At 47.8% G+C, this 20,344-nt stretch overlaps 1 protein-coding gene across 1 annotated transcript in view; it reads right to left on the bottom strand.

Annotated features, from left to right (window-relative positions):
* Positions 1-10,562: 10,562 nt before the first annotated feature.
* LOC138649728 (cytochrome P450 2B4-like) overlaps positions 10,563-20,344 on the bottom strand; it is a 54,508-nt gene continuing 44,726 nt past the window's right edge. The window contains exon 9 of the mRNA XM_069740373.1: positions 10,563-10,726. Coding sequence (XP_069596474.1) covers positions 10,692-10,726 — 35 coding nt within the window. The 3' untranslated portion in view covers positions 10,563-10,691. The remainder of the gene's footprint in view (positions 10,727-20,344) is intronic.

Here is a 20,344-nt window from a genome sequence, read left to right as displayed (position 1 = left end):
GCCCAAAGAAGAAAGTGGGCTAAATGCAGTTCAAAATTGGTAACACAGGAATAACCAGGGGGCATTGCAGTGGAGGACAACTGGAATGAGAGGCTGACACAGAGAGTAGGGCCAAATCAGTAAGTAGTCGAAATGCAGTTCAAAATTGGCAACCGTAGTAAACAGGCGGCACAGCTTTGTTCAGTGGAGGAGAACAGCAAGGAGTGGCAGACACCGATAGTAGGCCCCAAACCAACTAGTACGCCAAATGCAGTTGTTCCATTTAACCACAATTTAATGAGAGCCTGAAGATAGAAGCTCAGGAAAGGCAACCTGGGGAACACCTTGGAGTGTAACACACCATCTCTCTCCACCCCATACCCATTTTGTATGGCCTAATGCAGTGTACTTTTCTACAACTACTAAACGAGAGTCGGAAGACCGAAGCAATGGCAAGGAAACCTGGGGAACACCTTAGAGTGTAACACACCCTCTCTCTACACCCCATACCCAATTTGAAGGCCTAATGCAGTGTAGTTTCCAAGAACTACTAAACGAGAGCCGGAAGATCGAAGCTCAGGAAAGGCAACCTGGGGAACACCTTGGAGTGTAACACACCCTCTCGCTACACCCCATACCCAATTTGAAGGCCTAATGCAGCGTAGTTTCCAACAACTACTAAACGAGAGCCGGAAGATCGAAGCTCAGGAAAGGCAACCTGGGGAACACCTTGGAGTGGAACACACCATCTCTCTACACCCCATACCCAATTTGAAGGCCTAATGCAGAGTAGTTTCCAAGAACTACTAAACGAGAGCCGGAAGATCGAAGCTCAGGAAAGGCAACCTGGGGAACACCTTGGAGTGTAACACAACGTCTCTCTACACGACGGAAGGGCTGATTCTTAGGAAGGAAGGCTGTTGGAAATAAGCATTGCGCGTCCGAGGGTGATTATATTCTTATTAGGTATATACTCACCCTCGGACGCGCCCTGCTTCTTTATTTGGAATGAATGTTTATTTGCAATGTGGTGTTGACTTTCTCTATTATTTTGGTAATTAATGATTTTATTATTTTCATTATTTTGCATCTTCTCGGCAATAATATAAAGAAGACGCGACAGGACAACACTCGGTGGATGCCATATGTGTGTTTTCAATTTAAAAAAACTTTCAGTTAACTACTTGCAGGAGAAAGTAATTGTAGCTGGTGGCCATTTTTAGTACTGTACCAGATTAGAGTTGTGTGTTTGTTTTTAATGTTAAAATGTCTGCATTTGATATCTCACCAGTATTTTCTTTTTTATAAGCAAAATACTTATTTTTATATTTTCTGATGTTGGTTCCAGGGGTACACGGCCAGCAGTGCCCTGGTCAGTGTAGTAGTAGTTGAAAGAATGGACCGCAGACAGGCATCGAAGGCCTAAAATAATAACACATGGCTGTAGGCAATTTTAAATTGGTTCCAGGGGTACACGGACAGCAGTGGTGTGGTCAGTGGAGGCCTAGTGGAAGGAGTGACCGCAGACAGGCATCGAAGGCCTAACATAACAAACTTGGGCTGGCTGTAGGCACTTTTAAATTGGTTCCAGGGGTACACGGGCAGCAGTGGTCTGGTCAGTGGAAGTCTAGTGGAAGGAGTGACCGCAGACAGGCATCGAAGGCCTAAAATAATAACACATGGCTGTAGGCAATTTTAAATTGGTTCCAGGGGTACACGGACAGCAGTGGTGTGGTCAGTGGAGGCCTAGTGGAAGGAGTGACCGCAGACAGGCATCGAAGGCCTAAAATAATAACACATGGCTGTAGGCAATTTTAAATTGGTTCCAGGGGTACACGGACAGCAGTGGTGTGGTCAGTGGAGGCCTAGTGGAAGGAGTGACCGCAGACAGGCATCGAAGGCCTAAAATAATAACACATGGCTGTAGGCAATTTTAAATTGGTTCCAGGGGTACACGGGCAGCAGTGACCTGGTCAGTGTAGTAGTAGTTGAAAGAATGGACCGCAGACAGGCATCGAAGGCCTAAAATAAAAAAATTGGGCTGGCTGTAGGCAATTTTAAATTGGTTCCAGGGGTACACGGGCAGCAGTGGTCTGGTCAGTGGAAGTCTAGTGGAAGGAGTGACCGCAGACAGGCTTCGAAGGCCTAACATAACAAAATTGGGCTGGCTGTAGGCACTTTAAATTGGTTCCAGGGGTACATGGGCAGCAGTGTATGGTCAGTGGAAGTCTAGTGGAAGGAGTGACGGCAGACAGTCTTCGAAGGCCTAACATAACAAAATTGGGCTGACTGTAGGCACTTTTAAATTGGTTCCAGGGTAACACGGCCAGCAGTGGCCTGGTCAGTGTAGTAGTTGTAGAAAGAAGGGACCGCAGACAGGCTTCGAAGGCCTAACATAACAAAAATGTCAAAACAATGGTATTGTCAGTGCCAGGCATTGAAGGATGTCAGCGGCTAGACTACACATTGGTGAAGCTGTGAGAGATAATTTTGCTAGTGGTAGAGCACTGTTTGAGCTGGGGGGGGGAACTGTCTTGTGGCCGGCGGTACAGGCACAGGGCCCCTCATATTACAACGGTGTGTCTGACGTTGGGTGCGCACCACCACCGCCAGAGACACTTTATTGTACTATGAGGGACCCAGTGGCAGTGCCGTCGACCAAAAGCGGCCACACCCACCTCTTCAGACAAACAGCACTCTCAAGGGTCCAAGCGCAAAGTGGCGATAGCACGGCCCCGTGTGGGGAGTTTGGCCATTTCGTGAGGTGGAAACATGTCGTATGCTGGACAATCAGGTGAAGAAAATTACGAGATTGGAAAAGTCATTCAGAATAGTCCACAGGCAAGACCTTTTCATAGGAAAGCTAGGTGTCAGCCGGGCAGGGTGGGGCAAAAGATTTTGAAATCCAGTTGTGGTTCATTTTAATGAAGGTTAGATCATCTACATTTTGGGTAGCCAGACGAGTCCTTTTTTCTGTTAGTATTGAACCTGCAGCACTGAATACTCTTTCTGATAGGACACTAGCTGCCGGGCAAGCAAGCTCCTGCAATGCATATTCTGCCAATTCTGGCCAGGTGTCTAATTTGGATGCCCAGTAATCAAATGGGAATGACGGTTGAGGGAGAACGTCGATAAGGGATGAAAAATAGTTTGTAACCATACTGGACAAATGTTGTCTCCTGTCACTTTGAATTGATGCTGCAGTACCTGTCCTGTCTGCGGTCATAGAAAAATCACTCCACAACCTGGTCAGAAAACCCCTCTGTCCAACGCCACTTCTGATTTCTGCCCCTCTAACACCTCTGGTCTGCTGGCCCCTGGAGCTCGTGTGAGAACGATCACGGGCGCTGTGTGCAGGGAATGCCAGAAGCAAACGGTCAACAAGAGTTGATTGTTTTGTTGCTAATATTAGTTCCAAGTTCTCATGTGGCATAATATTTTGCAATTTGCCTTTATAGCGAGGATCAAGGAGGCAGGCCAACCAGTAATCGTCATCGTTCATCATTTTTGTAATGCGTGTGTCCCTTTTGAGGATACGCAAGGCATAATCCGCCATGTGGGCCAAAGTTCCCGTTGTCAAATCTGCGGTTGTGCTTGGTTGAGGGGCAGTTGCAGGCAAATCTACGTCACTTGTGTCCCTCAAAAAACCAGAACCCGGCCTTGCCACGCCACCAATTTCCCGTGCCCCCGGGAAAGCTTCCTCATTAAAAATATACTCATCCCCATCATCCTCCTCATCCTCCACCTCCTCTTCGCCCGGTACCTCGTCATGTACACTGCCCTGACCAGACAATCGCTGACTGTCATCAAGGCTTTCCTCTTCCTCTGGTGCAGACGCCTGATCCTTTATGTGCGTCAAACTTTGCATCAGCAGACGCATTAGGGGGATGCTCATGCTTATTATGGCGTTGTCTGCACTAACCAGCCGTGTGCATTCCTCAAAACACTGAAGGACTTGACACATGTCTTGAATCTTCGACCACTGCACACCTGACAACTCCATGTCTGCCATCCTACTGCCTGCCCGTGTATGTGTATCCTCCCACAAAAACATAACAGCCCGCCTCTGTTCGCACAGTCTCTGAAGCATGTGCAGTGTTGAGTTCCACCTTGTTGCAACGTCTATGATTAGGCGATGCTGGGGAAGGTTCAAAGAACGCTGATAGGTCTGCATACGGCTGGAGTGTACAGGCGAACGGCGGATATGTGCGCAAAGTCCACGCACTTTGAGGAGCAGGTCGGATAACCCCGGATAACTTTTCAGGAAGCACTGCACCACCAGGTTTAAGGTGTGAGCCAGGCAAGGAATGTGTTTCAGTTGGGAAAGGGAGATGGCAGCCATGAAATTCCTTCCGTTATCACTCACTACCTTGCCTGCCTCAAGATCTACAGTGCCCAGCCACGACTGCGTTTCTTGCTGCAAGAACTCGGACAGAACTTCCGCGGTGTGTCTATTGTCGCCCAAACACTTCATAGCCAATACAGCCTGCTGACGTATGCCAGTAGCTGCCCCATAATGGGAGACCTGGTGTGCAACAGTGGCAGGTGCGGATGGAGTGTTTGTGCGACTGCGGTCTGTGGACGAGCTCTTGCTTCTGCAGGAGGACGAGGAGGAGGAGGAGGAGGGGGTGCGAACGGCTACAGACAACTGTTTACTAGACCGTGGGCTAGGCAGAACTGTCCCAAACTTGCTGTCCCCTGTGGACCCTGAATCCACCACATTTACCCAGTGTGCCGTGATGGACACGTAACGTCCCTGGCCATGCCTACTGGTCCATGCATCTGTTGTCAGGTGCACCTTTGTGCTCACAGATTGCCTGAGTGCATGGACGATGCGCTCTTTAACATGCTGGTGGAGGGCTGGGATGGCTTTTCTGGAAAAAAAGTGTCGACTGGGTAGCTCGTAGCGTGGTACAGCGTAGTCCATCAGGTCTTTGAAAGCTTCGCTTTCAACTAACCGGTAGGGCATCATCTCTAACGAGATTAGTCTAGCTATGTGGGCGTTCAAACCCTGTGTACGCGGATGCGAGGCTAAGTATTTCCTTTTTCTAACCATAGTCTCATGTAGGGTGAGCTGGACTGGAGAGCTGGAGATCGTGGAACTAGCGGGGGTGCCGGTGGACATGGCAGACTGAGAGACGGTGGGAGATGGTATTGTTGCCGCCGGTGCCCTAGATGCAGTGTTTCCTACTACGAAACTGGTGATTCCCTGACCCTGACTGCTTTGGCCTGGCAAAGATACCTGCACAGATACAGCAGGTGGTGCGCTAAATGGTGGTCCTACACTGCCGGAAGGGATGTTGCGTTGATGACTAGCTTCATTGGCCGAGGGTGCAACAACCTTAAGGGACGTTTGGTAGTTAGTCCAAGCTTTCAAATGCATGGTGGTTAAATGTCTATGCATGCAACTAGTATTGAGACTTTTCAGATTCTGACCTCTGCTTAAGGAAGTAGAACATTTTTGACAGATGACTTTGCGCTGATCAATTGGATGTTGTTTAAAAAAATGCCAGACTGCACTCTTTCTAGCATCGGATACCTTTTCAGGCATTGCAGACTGAGCTTTAACCGGATGGCCACGCTGTCCTCCACCAGGTTTTGGCTTTGCCACGCGTTTTGGGCAAGATACGGGCCCGGCAGATGGAACCTGTGGCGATGTTGATGCCTGCTGCGGCCCCTCCTCCTCCTCTGCTTCAGAACTGCTGCCGCCTGCACCCTGTTCCCCCAATGGCTGCCAATCGGGGTCAAGAACTGGGTCATCTAATAACTCTTCTTGTACCTCCTGCGCAACTTCGTCTGTGTCACCGTGTCGTTCGGTGGTATAGCGTTCGTGATGGGGCAACATAGTCTCATCAGGGTCTGATTCTTGATCAGCACCCTGCGAGGGCAATGTTGTGGTCTGAGTCAAAGGACCAGCATAGTAGTCTGGCTGTGGCTGTGCGTCAGTGCACTCCATGTCAGATTCAATTTGTAATGGGCATGGACTGTTAACTGCTTCACTTTCTAAGCCAGGGACGGTATGTGTAAAGAGCTCCATGGAGTAACCCGTTGTGTCGCCTGCTGCATTCTTCTCTGTTGTTGTTTTTGCTGAAGAGGACAAGGAAGTGACTTGTCCCTGACCGTGAACATCCACTAACGACGCGCTGCTTTTACTTTTACCAGTTTCACGAGATGAGGCAAAAGAGCTAGAGGCTGAGTCAGCAAGATAAGCCAAAACTTGCTCTTGCTGCTCCGGCTTTAAAAGCGGTTTTCCTAATCCCAGAAAAGGGAGCGTTCGAGGCCTTGTGTAGCCGGACGACGAACCTGGCTCCACAGCTCCAGACTTAGGTGCAATATTTTTTCCCCCACGACCACCTGATGCTCCACCACTACCACTACCCTCATTACCAGCTGACAATGAACGCCCCCGGCCACGACCTCTTCCACTAGACTTCCTCATTGTTTTAAAAACGTAACCAAACTAACGTTATTTGTTGCAGTCACACAACTTACACGGTGAGCTATAACTTCAGTATGATTTAGCTACCCCTTTACAGGTTGGTGAGACCACAGCGAAAATCAGGCCCAATGTTACACACTCTTTTTTTGGTGGCTGCAAATTAGAGAGATGCCCCACACGCAGGACTGTCACTGAAGCACAAATGTTAATATTAATGTCACACTATTATTTTTTTTTTATTTTTATTTTTTTCAGGAACACTTTAGAAACCCCCCAAAAAAAAAAAAATAGATTTTTGCAGGGAGAATTTAGAAAACAAATGTAACAAACTATATGCTTTCTATGGGCCACTGAGTGAGAGATGACGCACACAGGAATCAGGAGTGGCACACAAGCCCAGAGGCCAATATTTTTCTACCAATGATTGATGGAGTTATTTTCTCTGGTAGATTTTGGAACCCAAATCAAGGAAAAAAAATGTAGGCTTTCTATGGACCACAATTGGAGAGAGAGAGAGAGAGAGATGGCACACCCAGGAGTCAAGACTGGCACACAAGCAGAAAGGCCAATATTAATCTCCCACTGTTTTTTTTGGTTGTTTTTTTTTTTTTTTTTTTCAGGGAGACTTTAGAAAAAAAAATAATAAAAAAAATATGATTTTATCAGGAAGAATTTAGAAACCAAATAAAATAAAATGATTTTTTCAGGGAGAATTTAGAAAACAAATAAAACCAAAAATAGGCGTTCTATGGCCCACTGACTGAGAGATGACGCACCCAGGAGTCAAGACTGGCACACAAGCAGAAAGGCCAATATTAATCTCCCACTGTTTTTTTTGGTTGTTTTTTTTTTTTTTTTTTTCAGGGAGACTTTAGAAAAAAAAATAATAAAAAAAATATGATTTTATCAGGAAGAATTTAGAAACCAAATAAAATAAAATGATTTTTTCAGGGAGAATTTAGAAAACAAATAAAACCAAAAATAGGCGTTCTATGGCCCACTGACTGAGAGATGACGCACCCAGGAGTCAAGACTGGCACACAAGCAGAAAGGCCAATATTAATCTCCCACTGTTTTTTTTGGTTGTTTTTTTTTTTTTTTTTTTCAGGGAGACTTTAGAAAAAAAAATAATAAAAAAAATATGATTTTATCAGGAAGAATTTAGAAACCAAATAAAATAAAATGATTTTTTCAGGGAGAATTTAGAAAACAAATAAAACCAAAAATAGGCGTTCTATGGCCCACTGACTGAGAGAGAGAGAGAGATGGAACGCTTAGTACTGGCACACAAGCCCAAAGGGCAATATTAATCTCCCTTTTTTTTTCCAGGGAGAATTTCTGAAACCCAAAAAAAAAATAAAATAGGCTTTCTATGGCCCACTATTTGTGAGAGAGATGGGACGCTCAGGACTGGCACAGATGGCACGCTCAGGACTGGCACAGAAGCCCAGAGGCCAATATTAATCTCCCTTTTTTTCTGGGAGAATTTATAAAACCAAAAAAATATTTAAATAGGCTTTCTATGGCCCACTATTTGTGAGAGAGATGGCACGCTCAGGACTGGCACAGATGGCACGCTCACAACTGGCACAGAAGCCCAGAGGCCAATATTAATCTCCCTTTTTTTCTGGGAGAATTTATAAAACCAAAAAAATATTTAAATAGGCTTTCTATGGCCCACTATTTGTGAGAGAGATGGCACGCTCAGGACTGGCACAGATGGCACGCTCACAACTGGCACACAAGCCCAGAGGCCAATATTAATCTCCCTTTTTTCAGGGAAAATTTATAAAACCAAAAAAAAAATTAAATAGGCTTTCTATGGCCCACTATTTGTGAGAGAGATGGCACGCTCAGGACTGGCACAGATGGCACGCTCACAACTGGCACACAAGCCCAGAGGCCAATATTAATCTCCCTTTTTTCAGGGAAAATTTATAAAACCAAAAAAAAAATTAAATAGGCTTTCTATGGCCCACTATTTGTGAGAGAGATGGGACGCTCAGGACTGGCACAGATGGCACGCTCAGGACTGGCACAGAAGCCCAGAGGCCAATATTAATCTCCCTTTTTTTCAGGGAGAATTTATAAAACCCAAAAAAAAATAAAATAGGCTTTCTATGGCCCACTATTTGTGAGAGAGATGGCACACTCAGGACTGGCACACAAGCCCAAAGGCCAATATTAATCTCCCACTGTATTTTTATCAGGGAGAATTTATACACCCCACAAAAAAAAATACAGAAAAATGAAAAGGCTTTCTATGGCCCACTATGTGAGAGAGATGGCACACACAGGGATGGCACTCTAGCAGAAATGCCAAATTGCCAATCTTAATCTCCCACCAAAAAAAAAAAAAAAAAAAAAACAGGGAATGTCCTACAATTACTATCTCCCTGCCTGCAGTAATCTCAGCCAGGTATGGCAGGCAGCTACTATCTCCCTGCCTGCAGTAATCTCAGCCAGGTATGGCAGGCAGCAATAAGGAGTGGACTGATGCACAAATGAAATAAAAAGTGTGGACAAACAAAAAAGATAGCTGTGCAGAAAGGAAGGAACAAGAGGATTTGTGCTTTGAAAAAAGCAGTTGGTTTGCACAGCGGCGTACACACAGCAATGCAGCTATCAGGGAGCCTTCTAGGGCAGCCCAATGAGCTACAGCGCTGAGGGGAAAAAAAAAAAAAAAAAAAATTCCACTGTCCCTGCACACCGAGGGTGGTGTTGGACAGTGCAAATCGCTGCAGCACAAGCGGTTTTGTGGTTAATGGACCCTGCCTAACGCTATCCCTGCTTCTGACAAAGCGGCAGCAACCTCTCCCTAAGCTCAGATCAGCAGCAGTAAGATGGCGGTCGGCGGGAACGCCTCTTTATAGCCCCTGTGACGTCGCAGACAGCAAGCCAATCACTGCAATGCCCTTCTCTAAGATGGTGGGGACCAGGACCTATGTCATCACGCTGCCCACACTCTGCGTTTACCTTCATTGGCTGAGAAATGGCGCTTTTCGCGTCATTGAAACGCGACTTTGGCGCGAAAGTCGCGTACCGCATGGCCGACCCCGCACAGGGGTCGGATCGGGTTTCATGAAACCCCGACTTAGCCAAAAGTCGGCGACTTTTGAAAATGTTCGACCCGTTTCGCTCAACCCTAGTAATCACTTTAATTTCTAATATAACACATTTAATCACTATAATGGCGATTGCTGACATCTAGAATCATTTACAGACAGAAATATTTTTTGGGAAATGAATACACTATGCAGTTAATGATTACGAGAATACTGTAGGTAAATATTTCCACTTCATGGATTTAGTTCGCCCTCTAGTGTTGGTAAATGAGTAATGTACAGCACAATATATTTATATATACAAAAAAGTGAAATGAAAAAAACAGACATATTTCACATAGGTTGGCGTCTTTAATTTGTGTGTGCTCTATTTTTTTCACCTGTTTAGAACCTAAAGTTGGTTTATCTCTCTCCCTTACACTTTCTCTGCAAAGTGAATGAACAAAGGAGACATCTAAGGCTATGTGCACACGCTGCGGATTTTGCTGCGGATACGCAGCAGTTTTGACGCTGCGGATTCGCAGCAGTTTTCCCTGAGTTTACAGTACCATGTAAACCTATGGAAAACAAAATCCGCAGTGCACATGCTGCGGAAAAAACTGTGCGGAAACGTAGTGTTGTTTACTCCGCAGCATGTCAATACTTTGTGCGGATTCCACAGCGGTTTACAACTGCTCCATAATAGGAATCCGCAGGTGTAAAACAGCATGTAAAATCAACACGTTTTTTTCCGCAGCATGAGCACTGTGGCTTTTGTTTTCCATAGGTTTACATGGTACTATAAACTCAAGGAAAACTGCTGTGAATCCGCAGCGGCCAATCTGCTGCGAACCCACAGCAAAATCTGCAACGTGTGCACGTACCCTTACAAGACACAAGATAGTTACACTGCTCCATCAAGGTCTCTCCTACGCAAATTTCAAATTAACACATGTCAGTAAACCTTCACCACTGTTTACTGCCATACACTATTTTTCTTTGATGCGATGTATAAGGGCTCACTCCCACTTGTGATTAAATGAGATGAATGCAATTCGATTAAAAATCCTCCTCAGCTGTGCTGCCATTCTGTCATGCGAGAGGACTGGAACAGTGCCGGGCATTGATGCGAGAGACTCGTGCAAGTTTCTTGCTTTGAGCTCACAAGTGTGACCCCCGTCCTTACTCAGAGTCCCCACAAATGGTGTCACATCTTATATGGACTCTCCTCACCCATATCCGACTGCACTAACAGCCCATTCTCCTGCAAACCAGAAAAAAACAAAAGACAAAAAAACATCACCACAAAACATGTACAATGCATAATAAAAAAAAATCGTATGTTAGGGCTAGCGGAACGTACCAAATAATAAGACAGATAGAGTATGGTGCGTTCGCAGCCCGGGGTCCACCGTGCAGAGATGGAACCTGCTGCCAAGTAACGACGGACTATATGGCGGTACTCATAAGTATACACACGTGGGTTAAACTTCACCCAACGTGAAGGAAGCGATCCTGTTGCGTCACAGGACCCCGGTACTGCACATAGAGCGCGAGCAAGTAGTCAGCGAACTCAACCCCAACTAGGATTGAAGTCCGATTAGACCCTTGCTGGCACAACACCGCAACTGGGTGTGTAAGGAAACTAGATAACGATTTTAAGGCACAAGAGTGCATGCGGTGCCGCACTGACGAACGCCACTAACCACCCAGGCTTGGGTAAGGAAAGCACAGAGGAAGTGCACGGCGCCGTACTGGCGGTCACAGCAACTGGACGCTGTAATGTGTGATTCGTGCTGTAGGCTAAGTCGGGCGCTAGATAGCAACCATACACCTTCCGCAAACAGACATTCAATAGGGTAGGGGTATCCAAGGACGACTTGCACTCACAACATACACACATTAACAATTGTACACTAGCGCATGGCCGTGCGGTCATGCGCAGTTTATATAGTTGCAGCACAGGAAGTGGCCACAGAAACTTTGCCCTTCCAAGACCTGCCAAGAGGACCAATGGAATGTGCTGCAGAGCCTGAGCACATGACCCTCGATCTCCAACGGGAGATCTTGCCCTGGGCATGCTCAGTGTGTGCAGACAAGGACTTAGTCCCAGAGAAGTCCGCTCGCTGCTGACCAGCACTGACTTTAATGGCAGAAGCTGAAGAAGCAGCAGTAACTCTCTGTACAGCGTGAGACTGAGCAAGACGCTGGGACCGACGTCCCTGCTGAGCAGACTCCACTGCGGCTGGATAAGAATGGGAGACCGCAGCGGAGATGGCTCGAGATTCCCCCTGTGCAGAAGCTGGAACTCGAGACCTAACATTACCCCCCCCCTCCTTGGGCCTCGCTACGCTCGAAGGCAGCAATGAGCTGTGGGGCCCGAATGTTTTCAGCAGGCTCCCATGACCTGTCCTCTGGGCCATAACCCTTCCAATCCACCAGATAGAACTTTTTGCCGCATACCACCTTGCACCCCAAAATAGCGTTCACCTCGAAATCGTCCGTAGACGAACCCGATGTCCCGGCAGATGACTCGGAAAACCGGGACATGTATACGGGTTTCAAGAGGGACACATGAAAGGTGTCGGTGATACCCAAGCGTGGAGGAAGAGCCAAACGGTAGACCACAGGATTAACCTGTTCGAGAACCTTGAAGGGACCCAAGTAGCGAGTAGCAAACTTAGTGGACTCAACTCGCAGCCTGATGTTACAGGCGGAGAGCCACACCAAGTCGCCAGAAGCAAAGGTCGGAGCGGGACGCCGATGAACATCGGCGGAGGACCTCATTCTCTCCTTGGAGGCCCGAATAGCATCCTGCGTGCGGTCCCAAATGTCCCGTGCCTCCACAGCCCAGTCTGCCACCATGGACCATGAGACTCTCACTTAAGATAGACGCTGTACTCTGGATAACACTGGTAGGCCTCAATTGATATGCTTCCCACTGACTTTTACTCCTCACTTTACCAGGACTCACTGGTTCTAGCCATATTTTCACTTTCATTTTAGGCAGCGCCTATAGCCATCGGCATTTATGTACCATTTCATTCTTTGGTATGTATCTTTTTACATCCTCCAACCTACTTTGTCTTCTCACTACACCGGGGCTAACCGGTTATCTGCCATGTTCTCACCTTCATTTTAGGCAACGTATTTAGCCATCAGTATATATCTACTATCCCAACCTTTGGTATGTATCTCTCTACATCTCCCTCTTCACTCACTGTGCCATTATAGTCTTATAGCTCTCATATATCACATACGCTTCATAGATATATTATCTCTCTTGTTTGCCATATACATGTACGGTTGTCCATGTTTATGTTGTATATACTTTATTTATGTATTATTTTTGATTTGTATATCCCATTTTTTTGTACCTTATTCTGATGTATTATTTTGACAGTCACTGACGAAGGTCACATGTGTGACCGAAACGTTTGCATTGTGCGTTGGGATAAAATAAAGTACCCAATTTTCTTCTCACAACAAGTTGAGTGCTGGGTTTTGTATTTAAGTTATCCTATGGTTTGGGAACCTACCCACGCACCTCTTTAAGGTTGTGCACACGTTGATCTTCTCACTTGCCACCATGGAGTCAGCAGAAGACACAGGCATGGGCACAGGAACACGCGGATGCTGGCCGTAATTTAGGAGGAATGGAGTCTGACCGGTAGAGTCGGCTACGGCATTGTTAAGTGCAAACTCTGCCCACGGTAGCAAGGATGCCCAGTCATCCTGCCTGGCAGAAACAAAATGTCGTAAATATGTGACCAAGGTCTGGTTGGCCCTCTCTACAAACCCATTCGTCTCAGGATGATATGCTGAAGAGAGATTCAACTCAATACTGAGTAGACGACAAAGCTCTCTCCAGAATCGAGACGCAAACTGGGGACCCCGGTCACTAACAATTTTGTCTGGCATACCGTGTAGGCGAAAGATATGCTTGACGAACAAGACAGCCAACGCCCGTGCAGAAGGTAGCCGTGGAAGAGGCACCAAGTGCACCATTTTGGAAAAATGGTCGGTGATCACCCAGATAATGGTGCAGTTACGAGACTTGGGTAAGCCCACCACAAAGTCCATCCCGACCATCTCCCAGGGCCTGTCAGCCACGGGCAGAGGATAAAGCAAACCAGCTGGCCGTTGCCGAGGAGTCTTGTTCTTGGCGCAAGAGACACACGCCCGAACATACTCTGCGACATCACGAGCCATATGCGGCCACCAGTACGTCCTCGCCAGTAACTCAAATGTCCTTTTGGTACCAAAATGTCCACCCACCCTGGATGAGTGTGCCCAAGAGAGAACCTCCGGTCACAAATTGGATGGAACAAAAGTCTTGCCCGGGGGCACAGACTCTAGCGAAACCGGGGCCACAGTTCTCAAACTCTCGGTGGGGACAATAAGCCGAGGCTCCTCCTCCTCCTCCGCAGATGACACAACGAAGCGAGAGAGAGCGTCGGCCCGAATGTTCTTCTCCCCAGAAAGAAAATGGAGGGTGAAATGAAACCGGGAGAAGAATAAGGACCATCTGGCCTGGCGAGAATTCAACCGCTGGGCTGTCTGCAGGTACACCAAATTTTTATGGTCTGTGAAGACTTGGAAGGGAAAACGTGCACCCTCCAAGAGATGTCTCCACTCCGAGAAAGCCAACTTCATAGCTAGCAACTCCCTGTCCCCGATGGAATAATTCCTCTCTGCTGGTGAGAAGGTCTTGGAGAAAAAGAAGCAGGGATGCTTCCGACCTTGAGCATCCTTTTGGAAGAGGACTGCTCCAGCACCAACAGAAGAGGCATCCACCTCCATGATAAATGGCTTATCAACGTCGGGGCGATGTAGGATGGGAGCGCTAGCGAAGTGTGACTTTATAGAGTTAAAGGCCTTGGAGACCTCCTCAGACCACAATTTGGGATTCGCCCCCTTCTTGGTGAGGGCAACCAAGGGAGCTACCAAAGTTGAGAAATGCGGAATGAACTGGCGATAATAATTAATGAACCCCATAAAGGGCTGCACCGCTTTAAGAGAATGGGGTTCCTGCCAGTCCATCACAGCCTGTAGTTTGGCAGGATCCATAGCCAATCCCTGGGCAGAGATGATGTAGCCTAGGAAAGGTAAGGACTCCTGCTCAAACATACACTTCTCCAACTTGGCATAGAGGGAGTTTGCCCGTAGGAGGTCGAAGACTTTGCAAACATCTCTCCGGTGGGAGTCAATATCTGGAGAGTAGATGAGAATATCATCCAGATAGACTACGACCGAGGTGGAAAGCATATCCCGGAAGATATCGTTCACAAAGTCTTGGAAAACGGCTGGGGCATTACAGAGCCCGAAGGGCATCACCAGATATTCATAGTGCCCATCCCTGGTGTTAAAAGCCGTCTTCCATTCGTCCCCCTCACGGATGCGAATCAGGTTGTAAGCACCCCGCAGATCTAGTTTAGTAAATACCCTTGCTCCCCGAAGCCTATCGAAGAGCTCAGATATCAAGGGCAAAGGATACTTGTTCTTAACGGTGATGGCGTTAAGACCCCTGTAGTCTATGCATGGACGCAACTCTCCATTCTTCTTCTGCACGAAGAAGAACCCTGCCCCAGCAGGTGACACTGACTTCCTAATGAATCCTCTTGCCAGATTTTCCTGGATGTACTGTGACATTGCCTCCGTCTCCGGGAGAGATAGCGGATAGACTCGACCCCGGGGAGGCTCAGCACCAGGCAAGAGATCAATAGGACAGTCATAGGGGCGATGGGGCGGAAGGATCTCCGCCGCCTTTTTGGAGAACACGTCTGCATAAGACCAATACTGCTTGGGGAGAGAGGAAAGATCTGTGGGTACCTCTGTAGTAGCAACCTAAACGCACTCCCTCTGACACCTACCCCCACAAGATTCGCCCCATCCCAGGATTCTGCCAGAGGACCACTCGATATGAGGAGAGTGGTACCGTAGCCAAGGTATTCCCAACAGGACCTCATCAATTCCCTCAGGAATGACGAGCAGAGATATAATCTCCTGATGAGATGGCGACATGGACAGAGTAAAAGGGATGGTCTGGTGTGTTATCTGTGAGGGCAGTGCCGACCCATTCACCACTCGTACCGTTACTGGTTGAGCTAGCATAACCAGGGGTATTGCGTGACGTTGGGCGAAGGCAGAAGACATAAAATTGCCCTCCGCCCCAGAATCCACGCAGAGCTCTACCGAGTGGGAGAATGAGCCTATAGTAATTGTCCCCTTAAAGGACAATTTAGAGGCAAACGTCGCTGTGTTTAGTGTACCTCCACCTACTACCACTAAACGCTGACGTTTCCTCGATCGCTGAGAACATCTGGTGGCTAGATGTCCTGACTACTGGCAAACATGACAGACCTTGAGTGCACAAGCGGTCTGGGACTTAGATCCCGCTTGTGACACTTCCCTGGCCTCATGTGACTCAGGAACCAGGACCGGAGATTCCAGAGGTTTGGCGAAGGTAGGAGCCAGCCGAAACCTCTGCCTACACTGGGCTCGCTCTAACCTCCGCTCGTTAAAACGGAGGTCAATTCGAGTGGAGACAGTTATTAACTCCTCCAGTGTGGCAGGAATCTCCCTAGTGGCCAGAGCGTCCTTAACGTGGTCAGCCAGGCCCCTCCAAAATATGGGGATAAGAGCTTTATCCGACCAATCCAGCTCAGAAGCTAAAGTGCGGAATTGGACGGCGAAATGACTGACCAAGGACTCACCCTGAGTTAATGCCAGCAGTTGGAGCGCCGTATCATGGGTGACTTGAGGTCCTAAAAAGACCTGTTTCAGAGTGCTCAGAAACAGCGGAGCACTCTGCACCACATGATCGCCACGCTCCCACAGCGGCGTAGCCCATTCCAACGCCCTGTCCGACAAGAGAGACACTATAAATCCCACCTTAGCCCGCTCTGTGGGAAAACGTGCAGCCAGGAGCTCGAGGTGAATAGAGCACTGACTCACAAATCCCCTACAAAACTTGCTATCACCAGAAAATTTTTCTGGCAGCGGGAGGCGAGAAAATGTCGGAGCAGGGGTGGCAATGGACAGGGTTGCTGCAGCCACACTAGCAGCCTGTACAGCAACCGCGGTAACATCCACAGCTGAGGTTGCGCTCTCAAGAGCCGCCAACCTACCCTCCAGCTGCTGGATATACCGCAAGGATTGCTGTTTGTCCGTCATTACTGACCAGACCCTGGCGCTAGTGTAATGTTAGGGCTAGCGGAACGCACCAAATATAGAGACAGATAGAATATGGTGCGTTCGCAGCCCGGGGTCCACCGTGCAGAGATGGAACCTGCTGCCAAGTAACGACGGACTATATGGCGGTACTCATAAGTATACACACGTGGGTTAAACTTCACCCAGCGTGAAGGAAGCGATCCTGTTGCGTCACAGGACTGCGGTACCGCACATAGAGCGCGAGCAAGTAGTCAGCTAACTCAACCCCAACTAGGATTGAAGTCCGATTAGACCCTTGCTGGCATAACACCGCAACTGGGTGTGTAAGGAAACGAAATAACGATTTTAAGGCACAAGAGTGCATGCGGTGCCGCACTGACGAACGCCACTAACCACCCAGGCTTGGGTAAGGAAAGCACAGAGGAAGTGCACGGCGCCGTACTGGTGGTCACTGGTGGACGCTGTAATGTGTGATTAGTGCTGTAGGATAAGTCGGGCGCTAGATAGCAATCATACACCTTCCGTGAACAGACATTCAATAGGGTAGGGGTATACAAGGACGACTTGCACTCACAACATACACACATTAACAATTGTACACTAGCGCATGGCCGTGCGGTCATGCGCAGTTTATATAGTTGCAGCACAGGAAGTGGCCACAGAAACTTTGCCCTTCCAAGACCTGCCAAGAGGACCAATGGAATGTGCTGCAGAGCCTGAGCACATGACCCTCGATCTCCAACGGGAGATCTTGCCCTGGGCATGCTCAGTGTGTGCAGACAAGGACTTAGTCCCAGAGAAGTCCGCTCGCTGCTGACCAGCACTGACTTTAATGGCAGAAGCTGAAGAAGCAGCAGTAACTCTCTGTACAGCGTGAGACTGAGCAAGACGCTGGGACCGATGTCCCTGCTGAGCAGACTCCACTGCGGCTGGATGAGAATGGGAGACCGCAGCGGAGATGGCTCGATATTCCCCCTGTGCAGAAGCGGGAACCCGAGACCTAACATCGTAGAAGTTAAAAATCTACAAATAAGTACAAAAAGATGTTTTGTAAATTAAATTTTATTTTTTAAATTATCTATACAAAAACAATTTGTAGTCATGCTTTAGCTAATTCCTACAGATCCAGTGTGAGTTTGTGATGCTTTAGTTGGTAATGACGATCTATAGATCAGGGGTGTCAAACTGCATTCCTCAAGGGCTGCAAACAGGTCATGTTTTCAGGATTTCCTTGTACTGCACAGGTGATAATTTAATCACCAACTCATTATTTGTGTAGGTGATTAAATTATCACCTGTGCAGTACAAGGAAATCCTGAAAACATGACCTGTTTGCAGCCCTCGAGGAATGCAGTTTGACACCCCTGATCTATAGTACATACATATAGGGCAACCATTCCCCTATACATTGTGTCACATTATTTGCTGTATATAAAAGGTCAAGATACAAAGTTATATCCCCAATTATCACAAGTGCTGATTACAGTCCCAGTGTGTAGAACAACAACATGTTTCATCATTTAATAAAATTAATAATGGTATAGAGAAGAAGCTGAGCAGAATGATGTATAGGTTTGTGGGAAGAGTCAGAAGAAGGCCGGGGTCACACTTGCATGTGTAACGCGAGAAACTCGAGCGAGTCTCTCACATCAATACCTGGCACTGCCGCCGACACTCAGGAACGGAACGTTCAGCTGCATAGGAATACATGCAGCTGCACACTCCGTCCTGAGTGGCGGCATCAGTGCCAGTGACTCGAGCGAGTTTTATTTCACACGCAAGTGTAACCCCGGCCTAACTTGTAGTTTATTCACTGAAATACCTGGTGTTGGTGTACATATCAGTCCAGTGGGTGGTCCTACTCAGTGACTGACAGTCTTTCCTGTATGACTGTGTGTGGCGCCACTGAGGGTCCGGTCACCACAGAGTACTGCACCTCACCCAGAGGTGTGGTATTCCGCTCTCAGGTAAGGAGGGGGCACTGCACAGAACCCTAACACTTGCATCCAACACCACACTTCTCCAGTCAGGGCACCTGGGCGTACCGTAAGGGAGGATGGCCTCATCCCAGGCTGGAGAGGGTTAATATGTAGAGGGTGTGGGTGAAGAGAGAGTAGAGTAGTCATGGAAACAGCAGGGAGGAGTTAGAGCAGTCCAGAAGACAGTTGGAGCTGGGAATTGGAGCTGGGAGGAGCTCATCTCAGCAGCAGAGAACAGAAGGAAAGTGAAACGATGGAAGAGACAGAAGGGGTCCTAGAGGCACAGGTAGTGAGAAATCCACCCGTGAGGCTCGTATCCAGAAGTAGAGGGACCAGGTCGCAGGCAAGGGGTCCGGCCCCATTCTAGTGAAGAAACTAAGGACTCAGCTAGCTAACCGGAGTCTGTGGTATTTGTATGTACCACAGCCACATCTGCACACATTTGCTGAAAAGGCAGCCATATAGGATCCAGGGGGATTCAGTGCACACCGCCCGACAAGATCCGTGGTTGCTGGCTTGGGACTCTATGTGGCAGGCGCAGGGCAGGAGAGGCAAAGGCTGCACAGAGAGACAGTCAGAGACAAGAACATAAAAAGAGGGATCTGGAAAGAGAACCCGAATTGCTTGAGAGCTGGCTGGACCACAAACCTGGAGGACACAGCACCCCAGCTGAGGCAACTAACAACTGTGTGTAAAGCTTTGGGAACTGCACCCCGCTGTGTCCTCACATTAATTTACTGTGCCACATACCCTACACCACAGCTACTACAATATCCATTATCTCACAATTTCACCTAAGTGCCTAGGGACTAAAGCTCCACCTGTGGATAGCTGTACCAACTCTGCTGCATCACCATCAGCCACAGTGGTCTCTCCAAGCAGCATCGGCTAACATCTCCCATTTGCCGAGTACTACAGGTGGCGTCACGAACATTTATGCCATAAACATTATTCCCCTTTTTTATTGGATGCCCAGGGCCACGTACCAGGTCACTGCTGCCATGACACATCCCCTTTAAGAACCAGCCCAGTACCGAGTATCCCCACGGCCCTGTTGGGCGCTCTATGTGCATGTAGAGATAGCTGTCAATCACCAAGTGGGACTGCCTGCTGGATACAAGATTTACTGAATCTCCCCCCACAAAAAAACAGGAATGAATAAATAGGGAGGTTCAATTTGAACAAGGCTATACATAGGGGAACCCTGAAAAAAATAGATATTAAAATATAACTTTTATTGAAATACAGCTAAAAAAAGGGGGTGATCAATGAGAAAGCAGATGTTCTGGAATGTAAATGGGAAGGTGTCTTGCCATACATCAATTATGATAATATAAATATGATAAAGAATGTGACAAGTGACCCCTCTAGGCTGTACCTAAGCTGAAATCCTGCCTGCACAGCGGAGATTGGCACTCTACTGGTTAGCAGATATGGCACCCCTGCTCCACGATGTCTGTCCCTGGGAGACCCTGATTGACACCAATCCCAGGGGCCAATGATGATGAGTGGAAGCAGTGGCAAGTCACCTGCCCCTTTACCTTCCAGAACACCTGCTTTCCCATTAATCACCCCCCTTTTTGTTTTCCTGCTGCACTAATACAGTACTGATGGTACCTTGGTAGTATGAGTGCACTTTAGCTATCACTTATCTTCAGGGCATTTCAGGGCAGATAGGGCCTGCCGTCAAACAGTGGGGGTGCCTGTTGTGAATTCTGCTCTTGGGC

This window comes from Ranitomeya imitator, chromosome 9, assembly GCF_032444005.1.
Source record: "Ranitomeya imitator isolate aRanImi1 chromosome 9, aRanImi1.pri, whole genome shotgun sequence".
Classification (NCBI taxonomy): Eukaryota; Metazoa; Chordata; class Amphibia; order Anura; family Dendrobatidae; genus Ranitomeya; species Ranitomeya imitator.
This window is presented reverse-complemented; position numbering and strand designations above follow the sequence as displayed.